This window comes from Dermacentor silvarum, chromosome 5 (assembly GCF_013339745.2).
Source record: "Dermacentor silvarum isolate Dsil-2018 chromosome 5, BIME_Dsil_1.4, whole genome shotgun sequence".
Taxonomy (NCBI): Eukaryota; Metazoa; Arthropoda; class Arachnida; order Ixodida; family Ixodidae; genus Dermacentor; species Dermacentor silvarum.
In genome coordinates this window covers 127,645,697-127,658,576 of record NC_051158.1, presented here as the reverse complement: position 1 = coordinate 127,658,576, position 12,880 = coordinate 127,645,697, and the positions used below count along the sequence as shown (strand labels likewise).

The 12,880-nt window shown below is 42.2% G+C and overlaps 1 protein-coding gene across 2 annotated transcripts; it reads left to right on the top strand.

Moving 5' to 3' along the window:
• Positions 1 to 1,749: 1,749 nt before the first annotated feature.
• On the top strand, positions 1,750 to 8,135 carry LOC125945993 (uncharacterized). Of its 2 annotated transcripts, XM_049668462.1 has the most exons (4): positions 1,750 to 1,892; positions 3,519 to 3,560; positions 4,382 to 4,564; positions 7,010 to 8,135. In XM_049668462.1, the coding sequence occupies exons 1-4, from the start codon at positions 1,757 to 1,759 to the stop codon at positions 7,228 to 7,230; spliced, it is 582 nt and encodes a 193-aa protein (XP_049524419.1). In that variant the 5' UTR covers positions 1,750 to 1,756; the 3' UTR covers positions 7,231 to 8,135. The 2 variants fall into 2 exon arrangements, with proteins under 2 accessions (XP_049524419.1, XP_049524420.1); XM_049668463.1 differs by lacking the exon at positions 3,519 to 3,560.
• Positions 8,136 to 12,880: the final 4,745 nt, after the last annotated feature.

Genomic DNA, 12,880 nt, shown 5'->3' with positions numbered 1-12,880 from the left:
ATAATGACTATCTAATTATTTATCTAACGCAAAAAATTGAGTATCTGTAAGTGACGGCAAACAACATTACCTTGGTTCTGTCCAGCTACGTGGCATTTGCCTATAGTTAAGTGTCGGTGCAAGAAAGTTCGGACACCCTGTATATACTGGGTGTTCAAAATTATAGGCTTTACGAAAATTTTTAAAAATCGTTTGTACAGGTAGCATAATTCTTATCGCTTAGCTTGGTTATTCGAAGAAACGGACATTAGTAACACAAGAAATTGAAACTAATATTCTAATAATTAACAAAAATTGAAAAATGAACTTCTTAATTAATTATTTTGCGACACATATTGCAATATATGAATTGTAGCGGGTGAGTTTGCAAGACGCATCCACCTAAAATGAACTTCCAGGATAACACCAGTTTCGATATATTATTGCCCAAAGTGTGGGACGAAATACATGGGCGTTTTAGTTACTGTTGTGCTTCAATGTGTAAAACAGCATTTTGGTAACAAAGTAAGTGTAACAACAGTGCATTTTTACGGCGAGTTTGATGGCGCATATTTCCAAACTGGTGTCATTTTGGAAATTCATTCCAAGTGGATACGCCTGACAAGCTCACCGGCTCAAATTCGTAAATCGCAATGTGTCGTAAAGTAATAAGATAAGAAGCTAATTAGTGATTTGTTGTTAATTAGTTTAATCTATGTTTCGATTGCTCGTGCTACTAATGTCCGCCTCATCGATTAACCCAGCTCAATGATAAGAATTATGCTACCTGCCACAGGCGATTTCTAAAAATTCCGTAAGACTTAAAAATGACCACCCTGTATGAATATATATACACAAAATTGGAGCACAAGACAAACGTCTCAATAAGCAGTGACCAATGACCGATGATTGGGCACCTCCTGGATTCCCATCGGCTTCTATTGTAAGTGGCCAGTGCCCTGTCTGTGTCAGAAAACGGCATTGCCTCCATGTTAATTATGGGCAAGATGGTGGGAAAAGTAGTATGTTAGCAGAATAAATAAATATGTTTTTTAAAGAGTGCGTTTCGTTTAGTTGTTAGCCCTTAGCGCACAAAAGAATGAAACAAGTTTGGGTGATCTCTGCGACGTGGTGCCCATATTTTACATGAAAGTCTAGGTCTATTCTGTAACACGTAGAGACGGGTGCTGGCCAGTGTGCTGGGAAACTGCTTGGCCACCACGCACAATCTACGCTGTTATACTTTGCCGGTGGCAAATCGTAGCGCAGAAGCACAGGTACAAATGTTTAATCAATGGGACGGCATGCTGTCTACCGTTCGTCATGATGTCAAACTAACAAGCGCGAACAGCGACAATTGTGTACGTTACTGGTCCGTAGTTCATTTCGCGCTGGTTGCTTCACGTATTAAAATAAATATTTCTTTTTAATACAAACGATTAAAGCTGTGCGCGCACACAGGGCGCGACATTTGCGACGTTTGAATTTTGCACTATTTCCCGCGCGCTCCGTACGTGACCGGTCGGCGCACTGCGTTACCGCGATAAAGAAAATAGTTCCTCAAGGAAGCTAAGCAGAAAACTTTCACACTCTTGCAAACCACAGAAAGTGTTAAGAAATACCATTATATTACAAGATTTGTTAATAAATATGGCAATTCATATCTATGAAAGCATGGATTTGTATGCGCGTTTTTGTGTGAATGCGCGCTTGCGCTGTTGACTCTTTGGCGCATTCCGGAACTTTGTGCGTGCGACGTATGTGTGTGGGTTGCGTGATGAGTTTGCTGCGTTTTCTGTGCCCTTTGCCTCGCTGTGACATCTTTGGTATATTCCAACTTGTTGCTCGCTCGTTATGGGCTACACGTTGCCTCGAAGATCACCATGATCGCCTCCGACTCAGCCACATCGAAGGTGAGTGAGTGTTTCGAATTCCACTTGCTCGTTCTTTGCGACGCTATCAGCAAAAGTGCGTACAGAGCCCGTGCGTGTCTTCCACGCGCCTCTGTGCTCGTTTTCATTTCTAGTACTATCCTTCCGTTGCAAGGAATTGGTTGTGCAGCACTAGATTTGTGATATTGAGCATGAAGTTTTGTCCTGATTTAACTTCACAGCCCGCTTGCGGCGACGTAAAGCAGCTATGTGGAGCCAGCTAAAACAGGGCATGTTGTGCGCGCCGCGATTTTTGGTACGGTGTTCCAGCACCGATTGAAATTAGCCTTATTAATGAGCGCTTGTGCTCTGCCGTTTTGGTGGGCAGCTATGTGGAGCCAGCTAAAACAGGGCATGTTGTGCGCGCCACGATGTTTGGTACGGTGTTCCAGCACCGATTGAAATTAGCCTTATTAATGAGCGCTCGTGCTTTGCCGTTTTCGTGGAAACAATGCGACGCGAAATAATCCGAACTGTACTGTAATCAAGTATATTTCGTTCGCGCAACGCCGTCCATTGACGTGCATCTACTACATGGCGTGTCGGGATCGGCGAAAATATGCGCGGGGCGTTTTGCCGTTGTAATGTATTCTGCTACCCTGTTCGCTTCAGGATCGAGTGGCCAGAGTCCACTGACACGCCGTGCGGTAGACACGCGCTGTGGCGCGATAATAATAAAGAATTGCAATGGCGTATATGTGATTTTATGTGATAGGTGAGATAAAAAAGGGCTGATGCCAGTGAATGCCGTGAAATCATCAGGTTATGTGTGGTTTGTTTTCCGCAGGTACGCGGGCGGTGAACTTTTTTTTTAACCATTATCTCCCTTCGCCGCCATCGAGTACTTAGCGCTAACGCCTTCGCGTAGGCGCTCTATATTCACGGAAAAGGCAGATTCTGTGGGATTCTATGTTCTGCTTTAGTGGGATGAAACATTCAAAATAATGTCATCGTGTGAAGTTTCAGCCTTTGGCCCTTCAGTAACTGATTGATTTAACCGAGTTCGAAAATCAGTAAAGGAACGAGATGGTTGGGCATATTTGCCGTGTCGTCCCACTGTGCTCCCAGTGGCATGTAAGCGTTATCGACAAATGTCAAAAAATAGCATGGCTTTTTATGAGATAGAAGCAGACAGCTATGTCAATAAGTTATTTTTGCTTTGAATTCACACACTAAAGAGGAGAGAGAGTTAAAGGGGAGCGTATCCTTGTGATCTAAATGACGCTTTGCCATAAGCTTGGAACAATGGTTTGTTGTTGGAGCAGTTCTGTGGAATACTTAGAGAATAAGCAAACTGCAGTAGCAGCAGTTAGATGGGGAGTTAAAAAATGCAACACAGGTTTTATATGAACGAGCTACCTTTAAGATGTGGCCGCAGCAGTTCATGCAGTAGATGAGCAAAAATAATTTGAAAATTTAGGAGAGAAATTAAAAATAAATTATTTGGCCACCTCACACTGCCAGTGGCAAGAGCAGCCATGCTTTAATGTTTTCAATCACTCATTTATATCCATCCATTTATGTCGGCCTAATCGTCCATGTAGATGTTTTGATTGTTGCTTTTGAGTTATCGTGGCGTCACATTTTAATACTGACATCTGTTTTCAGAATCAAAACGAGCCTGGAGACGCCACAGCCGGAATGCGAAAGGTGAATTCTTTGGCCATTCATCGTCTAGCGTCACCATGATCAAATGCACTGTTGCCAGGAGAATGTATTGCTGGGAGGTATGCTTAAGATTTAGTAAAAAGGGTAGCATTAAGTGTCTCCTTTGCGATTTTGCGTAGCCTTTGATTTGCGAGTTGATTCATTTATTTGATGAGGTGGGCAGTTGGCACACCCTGTCTTTGTGTCCTATGTACACATTCAGCTGAGTAGGTCTGGGACACAGCAAGCGAATCTGATGTGTAGTGGTAATCGCATTAACGTCGACAGTTATCTTCCTGTTTGAGCTGCTACTGCTGCTTGCCAACACAAGCAGCAGTTGCCCACGATGGCGTGAAAGAGATTCATTGAAGAGTGGCACATACTCTAAGTCACATACCCAGAGATCCAAGCAGGTCCATCAGATGGTTTTTAACCCACTTCCCGTCTACATAGCAGCCCTACCCATTAGGCCATTGACCATCAAGTGACACAAATTGGCTGGAAATTAGTTAAAGACAGACACCCGAAAGAATGTGAAGTATCCTAAAAATGCTACTTGCTTTAAAGTTTTCAATGCTTTGGTTTACTTACTATTTTATTTTCTACTGGGTGAATCCTTGTTTTTCTGAAGCACATGGCATCCTAACAGCATAACAAGCTATGACATTAACTTTAGTTGTTTTTATTAGTGACATTAGTTGACATTTTAGGTCTGGAGCAGGCAGTATTTCTGTGATTTATGCAGAGTGTGGCTGTTGTGTAAATGTGCTTAAAATCCTTAAACTACATCAGTAATATTTACCTAAACGTGCCGTTTAACATAGGTTGGAGAAGTGCTCATTCAGATGATCCTGGCACAGCTTGCCATGGTGGACCAGGCAAGTTTGCAAGGGCCTTGATTCACCATGTGTTCACAGAGAACCTCATGGGCCACTCACTTCTCGGAAACAACACCACCAATAGGCAAAAAGAGGCTCTTGGCCTTATCAGGGTCAACGCTGTTATAGGCAAGTACCGTACATCCTTTTTCCCATTGCATTTTTGCATTCACATTTTGTACTTGGAATTACCAGCTTGCTATTAGCACAACAAATGACTTTCAAGTAGCCTGTGTCTGCAACTACGTGCTACAATAGCCTACTATTTGGAATGAATGTTCATTTGATCTCAAGTCTCTAACGCCTCCATACTAAAGTGCTAAATTTTAAAAGCAACCTTAACCGCCAGAAGTGATTGGTGGCTCCAACTGACAAAGTTAGGTGTATTTGCGCATTAGTTGCACTACTTGACTGTCATTGCAATGAACAGTTGCAATGAAGCAACTACCAATCTGTAGTACCAATCTGTGAAGCTTGCTACCAATCTGGTGCTATAGCGGGTATGCTTAAGTAGCCTGAAAGTGTTGTTATAATATAGGAATTGTGGAGAAGCTATGCTCAAGTGCAGTTACCTCTCAACTCGAGGGACAGCACTTCCACCAAATTTCAGCAATCAAAATGGCCCTCCTGATTCTGTAATGCAAAACATAGTGGTTTCACCTATTTCAACAGACCACATTGAATTAAAGTTGCTCCTGTCTTGAAGGAGGTCCATCTGGTGGCAGACAGTAGCCTTTAAGCAGAGGGAGCTTAAGTTACGGGGCATAATTGTTTGGTTGTTTCGATCAAAGCAACAATAGGAACAGTTGCGAACTTCGTTGTCAACATTGCTATGTTTAGCAATGTTCATTCATTCTAGGCACTCAACCAATTAAGATCCAATTTATCACATTGTATTCTAGGATGTGGAAAAACAGAGGTATTTATTTGACTTTTCCTCACGTTCCCATAAAATGATCAGTACTCAATAGGCCCTTGGCAGCTACTACTAAAGCTTCTTACAGAACATGAGGCATGTCCACAACTCCCACTCTGAAATTGCTGGAAATGTCTCCTGCTTTCTTACTTCAAGGACGCACTTGCCTGTTTTCAGCGTTATTATAAACCAGTGCTCAAGTACTATGGGTTTAGATTTATCAAAGATTAAATGAGCTTTGTAGGTGTTCATGTTTAACCCTTTGAGGATCACATATTTTCTGGCAAACGTCCCCCAATTTAAGCGTTATATTTTTATTCTGGATTGTTCCTCAGAGTGACCTTTCGAGAAAAAAAATGGGTAAATAATTTTTTAGGTCACAAAGTGACAAAAGTTTCTTAGTGTCCGCTGTTATACACCATGTTTATTGTAGCATGCAGGGCAAACTAGCATAATCACATTTTTTAAATGTAATGACACTCACAAAACATTAAACTAGGTGAATACTCCCAAACTACTGCAGTGATGGGCACCATAGAATAAAGAGAAAGATCAGGTTTGGAAGAAGCCAAGGTGCAACAGCACAATCAGGATATTTGTAGAAGTCGCAGAAGGTTACAGAATCTGTAATGTGCTGCTTGGGGACACTTCATTCTTAAAAGGTATGCTTATTTATATGTTCTTTCGCCGCCTCATATTTATGGTCGTGACCACACGATTTGTTTCCACCACTCTACATGCATGGCAGTGACTCTCAAAGGATTAGCAGAGTCACTCCACTTGCATATTTCTCTTGTAAGACTGAGCATTTCTTCGTATTTCTTCTTCTCATTTATTTGTGTTAGTGTAACCAGGTCGGTGTGCAACTGCAGTAAATCCTCGTTATAAGCAGTATTTTGTTTTCAGTAGAGAGGCATAATAATGGTCATCACGATGCGAGAAGTGCACTCCAGTAGCATATGAGCTCGTAAAACAAATTCAGATATTCCATACTCAATTCTGGCGGCATAACCGTATTTGGAGCAACTCCTGCAAGGAAAAGTGCAATAAAGTGCTGCACATTTTGATTATGATTGTTGAGAGAACTAATTTTAGTTGCCAGTAGTCTATCTTTAAGTTTTTTCACCAACAGTATGAAGTCTTTTTTCCGCCATTTTGTTCCTAAGCAAGCAACGTTCACATTTTCACACCAAGGATATTTATGAAGTTATTCTGCCACAGTGGGCTTTTCCTGTTGGCCTTCTCCATATTGTATTAAGTGGAGTAATAAAGTGCTGCACATTTTGATTATGATTGTTGAGAGAACTAATTTTATTTGCCAGTAGTCTATCTTTAAGTTTTTCCACCAACAGTATGAAGTCTTTTTTCCGCCATTTTGTTCCTAAGCAAGCAACGTTCACATTTTCACACCAAGGATATTTATGAAGTTATTCTGCCACAGTGGGCTTTTCCTGTTGGCCTTCTCCATATTGTATTAAGTGGAGTCCTCCGGTGCCACTCCACTTTGAAAGCTGGTCATTCTCTAGAATTGAACTCGTGAAAACTTGGAATAAACAAAAAATTAAACAGTTTCATTATAACAGGGCGTACTGTATGTCGCACTTTTGCATGTGGAACATTGATCTTTAACGTCATGCGGTTTTTCCTTTTTTTTACAGGCTTTACCTGTCACAAGTTTCCTGGGACAAACATGGCCTACATTAAGAACACTCTGGCCTCACTTCTCGCAAGGGACCTGAAGTGTCCAGAAGAGCTCAAGTCTGTGGACAGTTCAAGTGTTGTGCACTTGCAGCCCTCAACATTTTTTTATTACTATGTTTCTAGTCACCTGAAAAGCCCAGGTTGGATGGTTCAGACGCAAGTACTGTGTTGTGATTAATAATTAATTGCACAAGTGTTGCGGTTTGTATATTAGTACATTTTTATGTAAATCTTTAATATATTTCTACAAAAGATAGTGTTTCTTGACTATTTTATTTCATAGGTGTCTCGGGTCACTTCATGCCAAGACTGTTCCATGACGGCACATCATTTCAAGTTTGATAAAGTAAAAGTAGGCCCAGTGAGAAATTTTACAGAAAATTAGGTTTCATAGGTACACTGTAAAGTGGAATCTGTATATGTTCAACAGTGGTTCTGTTTAAGAAAAACTACATATTAACATTTGTTTGCAGCAATGGTTTATTTTGCTATTCAAAATAGTAAGAAGTAAGTGGTAAAAGTTTGCTAAAATTCAGAGTGCAACAACAGTTCTCGGGCAAGGCAGCGATTTGCTTTCTTTCATGTACGCATGAACCTGATTTCTTGCAAATTCTTTCATTCTAACTTGTATTGCGGCACTCAAAAATTAAAAAAAATTTCCTCATGCCAGTTTCATTTAAGTCTTCCAGCAGGTAACTAATGGCCACTGTGTATCAGATAAAAATCTTAAGTAGTCAAAGTGAGTAAATCGCTTGGTATGTAATGACCTACCCAGGAACCTAGTAATCATGGCAGAAAACGCAACTGGATCGTGCAACAAGCAATGCAGCACAATAAACTGCTGCCATGGCACACGTTATTGTAATTACCATGTCGTTTCGGAGGTAGATAACGTTTAGTGAAATGGGCACACCATTTAACCAATAAATAAGAGTCTCAGTGGGCTCATGCAAATTGTGCCATGATTAAGTTACTGGCTACCAAATAGAGAAATCAAGTACATTTTTAATGGTATTTACTGTAATGCTTGTATAATATTTATTTTCTATTTCTTTCAATTTTCAGAAATGTTTTACTTTAGGGCCACGCAAACTTTGCATGTCTCAGTATTCAATTTCGTTATTGTATCAAGCTGCTGGCAGATTGTAGATTGTGTTAGGAATTTTTTGATCTCAAGGCACACATGGCTGTACAGTTAACAAATGTTTGGCTTCAATAAACAATTCATCTATAAAAAAATGCTTTTTGTCCACATCAGTTTTGAGCTGTTGATTTCGTGAAGGAGTATTATTGTGTGTTAAGCCAATTCAAAAACTGGCCTAATGGTTCTGATAGCAGCTCTATAATATGTTTTATTACAGGCTATATCTAAAAGTGGTTTTGATCACTGGGTGACCCAGGTCTGCAATACAGAAGTGCCTGCATTTAAGTTTGCCCCTGTCCTCTAGTATGCAAGGACCACATCAATATGGATGGCATCAATGGTAATGCTATGAGACTCAACGTAGCTCAGCGGTATTTAAAGAAAAGTCTAGTGCAGTTTTCAACACTATTCACCAAACAGCATATTTCAGTGGGCTCTCAAGTGATTTCAATAGTGACGTTCAACACTGTTCCAATAATATTTAAATGGTGTTGCACTATTCACTAACATTGCACGTTGGGCTTGTTGGTATAATGGAGGCAAAAGGTGTAGTGCATCAGAAACAGGACACAAGAGGAAGAACACAGACAACACACACGTTTGGTGCTTAACGTGTGTGTTGTCTGTGTTCTTCCTCTTGTGTCCTGTTTCTGATATGTAGCACCTTTTGCCTCCATCAAGCAATATTGACGTTTAACGCTCATCCAATAATACTTCAATGGGGTTTCAATATTGATGTTCAACAATGCTTCAATAATATCTCAATGGGGTTTCAATATTGATATTCAATACTGCTCCAATAATATTTCAATGGGGTTTCAATATTGACATTCAACACTGTTCCAACATTATGTCAATGGGGTTTTAATATTGGAATTCAACATATTTCAACAATGTCTCAACAGGTTTTCAATACTGACATTCAACACATCTTCAACAGTTCTTCAATGGGTTTTCAATATTGGAATTCAACATGGTTTCAACAATCCATCAATGACTTCTCAAATTGAAACGACCCAATGGTGTTTCAACAAAATGTCGCGGGCCAATTTTCAACACCAGTCAACAATTTCCTCAATAATGTTTCAACAAAGCCTCAATGTGCTTTCAATGCTATTTGTTGACATTGACCAATGACTTTTCAACAACTTTTCAACAATTTTTTTTGTAAGGCATCAGTGTGTATACACACTGATGCCAGTGGGCATGGAATTGGTGCTGTCCTGCTGCAGCGGAATCAAAAGTCCGAAGAGCAAGTCGTGGCTTATGCAAGTCGTGCTCATTCTTCTGCTGAGCGCAACTACACAATTACAGAACAGGAATGTCTCGCCATCGTGTGGTCAATACAAAAATTTTGACCCTATCTCTACGGCCGCCATTTCACAGTTGTGACCAACCATCATGCTCTCTGTTGGTTGTCGTCCCTGAAAAACTGGTCTGGACGCCTCGGCCGTTGGGTACTGCGCTTAAAGGAATATGACTTCACTGTCACGTATAGGTCCGGCAAGCAACATCAAGATGCCGACGCTTTGTCACGCTGCCCGCTGTCTCCAAACGCCCATGCTTCACCTTCGGTCTGCACGTCACCATCTAGCCACACGTCTCAGCACACGCCCAGTAGCCCGGGACAGTCAGTTGCCTCAGTTGACTTTCTCCCGTCTACTGACCTCGTCTCACTCCAACGTACTGACCCATACTGCCGTACGCTGATCGACCGACTTACTGGCTTGGCACGACCCCCCAACAGTCGCTTAAGATGACAACTTTCGCGTTTTAAGCTTCAAGGTGGAGCGTTATTTCGATCAATCTACCATCCTTCCGGTAACCGATGGGTACCAGTCATACCTCGCTCACTTCGACTCCAAGTGTTAGAAGCATTTCACGACGACGCGACGGCTGGCCACTTGGGCTTTCATAAGACCTACGACCGCATCAAAACGCGTTGTTTCTGGCCGGGCCTTTCCAACTCTGTCGCCAAATACGTTGGATCCTGCGCGTCATGCCAATACAGAAAACGCTCGACATCCCTTCCAGCCGGTCCTCTGCAGCCTCTACCATGCCCGTCCACCCCCTTCGAAATTGTGGGCATAGACTTGTACGGACCCCTTCCACTCACGCCCGCTGGTCACCGCTGGATCGTTACCGCAGTGGATCATCTAACGCGGTACGCGGAGACAGCTGCTCTTCTCTCTGGTACTGCCTCCGAAGTCGCCGAGTTTTTCGTGCACAGTATCGTTTTGCGCCACGGCGCACCTCGTGTCCTCCTGAGTGACCGTGGCAAGACGTTGCTATCGCATGTCCTACGTAAGTCCTCCAGGCCTCTGACACCACCCATAACACCACATCATCGTACCACCCGCAAACAAATGGGCTTACGGAGCGTTTTCATCGAACTTTGTCTGACATGATGTCAATGTATGTTTGACCCGATCACACCAACTGGAACACCATCCTGCCTTTCGTGACGTTTGCGTATAATACTGCCGTCCAACGTACAACCAATTACAGTCCCTTTTTCCTTGTGTACGGTCGTGCGCCGTCTTTCGTCTTGGACACTACACTCCTTTCAGCACCTGCTTGCCTCTCTTCCTGAAGAATTTGCCGCTCGCATCTCCCGCTGCCGTGAAATTGCCCGCGCCAACACCGCTACCATTCAGGACAAAAGGAAAATTCACTATGATGCGACGCGTCGCGTTGCTTCGTTCCGCCCAGGCGACGAAGTTCTTTTGTGGACACCTGTTCGTGCACCGGGGCTCTGTGAAAAATTTCGCTACAGATATCTCCTCCCCTACACCGTTTTGCAACGAACTTCGGCCGTTAACTACCGCGTCACTCCTGTCAGCTCAGCTACTGACCGCCGCGGCCGCACTACGGAAATCCTTCACGTATCTCGCCTGAAACCGTACTTGCGCAGTACCTATCCTTTCTAGCTTGCGGTCTTGCTGACCGCTTTCCTGAAGGGGGGGGGGGTTAGTGTGAGCGCATTTTGCGCATATCGTCGTCGTCATCTGTACATACAACTAACTCAGCATCTTTTGTCTCGTGCGGTGCTTCGTCTCTGACTCGGGTGACTGCTCGGAAATAAAGGCAAGGCATCGGTTGACGTGTCACAATATATATATATATATATATATATATATATATATATATATACTGGTGTTTATTGTTCCTTTTTGCTACAGGGGAAGTTAAGCAAAAACAGCAGAAAGAACTGTGCAATGACGCCTTAGTGCGACTTTGGCAGAATATCAGGAGTTACGCTTCGAAAGAGCAACCTCATGTGAGTAACAATTATCTATGTCCGTATTTTTCCAATCATCCCCACTAACCCTAGCGATTTCTATTTTTCAGATTGCCATATATAGCTGCGAAGAAATATGTCTTTCTAAACCAGAAGGGGAAAGCCTCGTGATGCATGGATGGCCGGCTAGCACGAAGAAATTGCCGGCGAGTTCACCGAATTCTAGATTACTTGCTGTATAGAAAGTGAAATAAATGTTTCTCCCCAAACGAACATAATTTCGATGGTCAACAAGAAAGTTTCGCTATGCTTATACGCTGCCTAGTGACGTCTTGGAAACATCAAATATACAGGCAGAAAGTGTTGCCGCTAAGCCTCTACCATAAAATTAAAAACTTGTTTCGCCCAATAAAGGACATACGGACGCGCAGAACATAAGAATGGGTACATCTCATCTTCTTTCCGGGGTTTTACGTGCCAAAACCAGTTCTTAAGAGGCACGCCGTAGTGAAGGGCTCCGGTATAATTTTGGCCACCTCAGATGACATTTTAATGTCACCTCAGATTTACCCCTTCTTAATGTCATCATTAAATAATTTATTGTTATCACAAAATGCTTGTATTGCAAACTAAGTTATAAAGCTGCTTTCCAGCTAAGTCAAAGCACATGGTACGCAGTGCACTCCTTTGTCACTGCTGCGCTAGTTAACATCAGCATAATTTCTGAAGTTGTCGGGTGTTACTAAGGCGGTCTGCTTCTCGCCAAAAAGTAGGCTTGAGTGCTGTAATTTCTACACTCATCTGTATAAATCGTCTCAAGTCGTCCGGACAGTGCCGACAAAGAACAAACCTTTCAGCTTGTCTGTCTTCTTTCGCGGCCGTTAATTCACTCGTCTAAATATTTTTTTTTCTTCAAATATACCGTGACAAATTGTTCGACAGACGCTTTTTCATCTCCCTTGCTGCATATAAGCCTAGAAGCGATCCCCGTCACATGCACGTTTACCATCATTTCCAGGCAGGTTTACCACCGATGTCCGTAACGATTCTTTTTTGCTGGTCAGAACCGACGTATAGCGCCACTTTCCCACAACCATTGCTGTCATAAGTGATGCTCAACCATTCAATATGGCCTCGCAAAATGCCGTATACCTTCTTTTGCGATCACTAACTGCGCTTTCTTTCTATCTTCTACACTCATTTCTGCAGTTCATTCGGGCTGTCACAATATCTTAATTAAATAACTAAACAATTACAGGAAACATGATACACTATTTAATATTTCAATCAATAAATACATCAATCAATAAATAAATCCAGCGTGCTACTACTGTAATGATACTGACCAAGTCCACGTAAAGGCAGGAGTTAGGTACGCAGCAGCAGGAGGAAAAAAACTTGAGAAACGTACAGCACAGGAAAGGTATATGACCAATAGGGAGA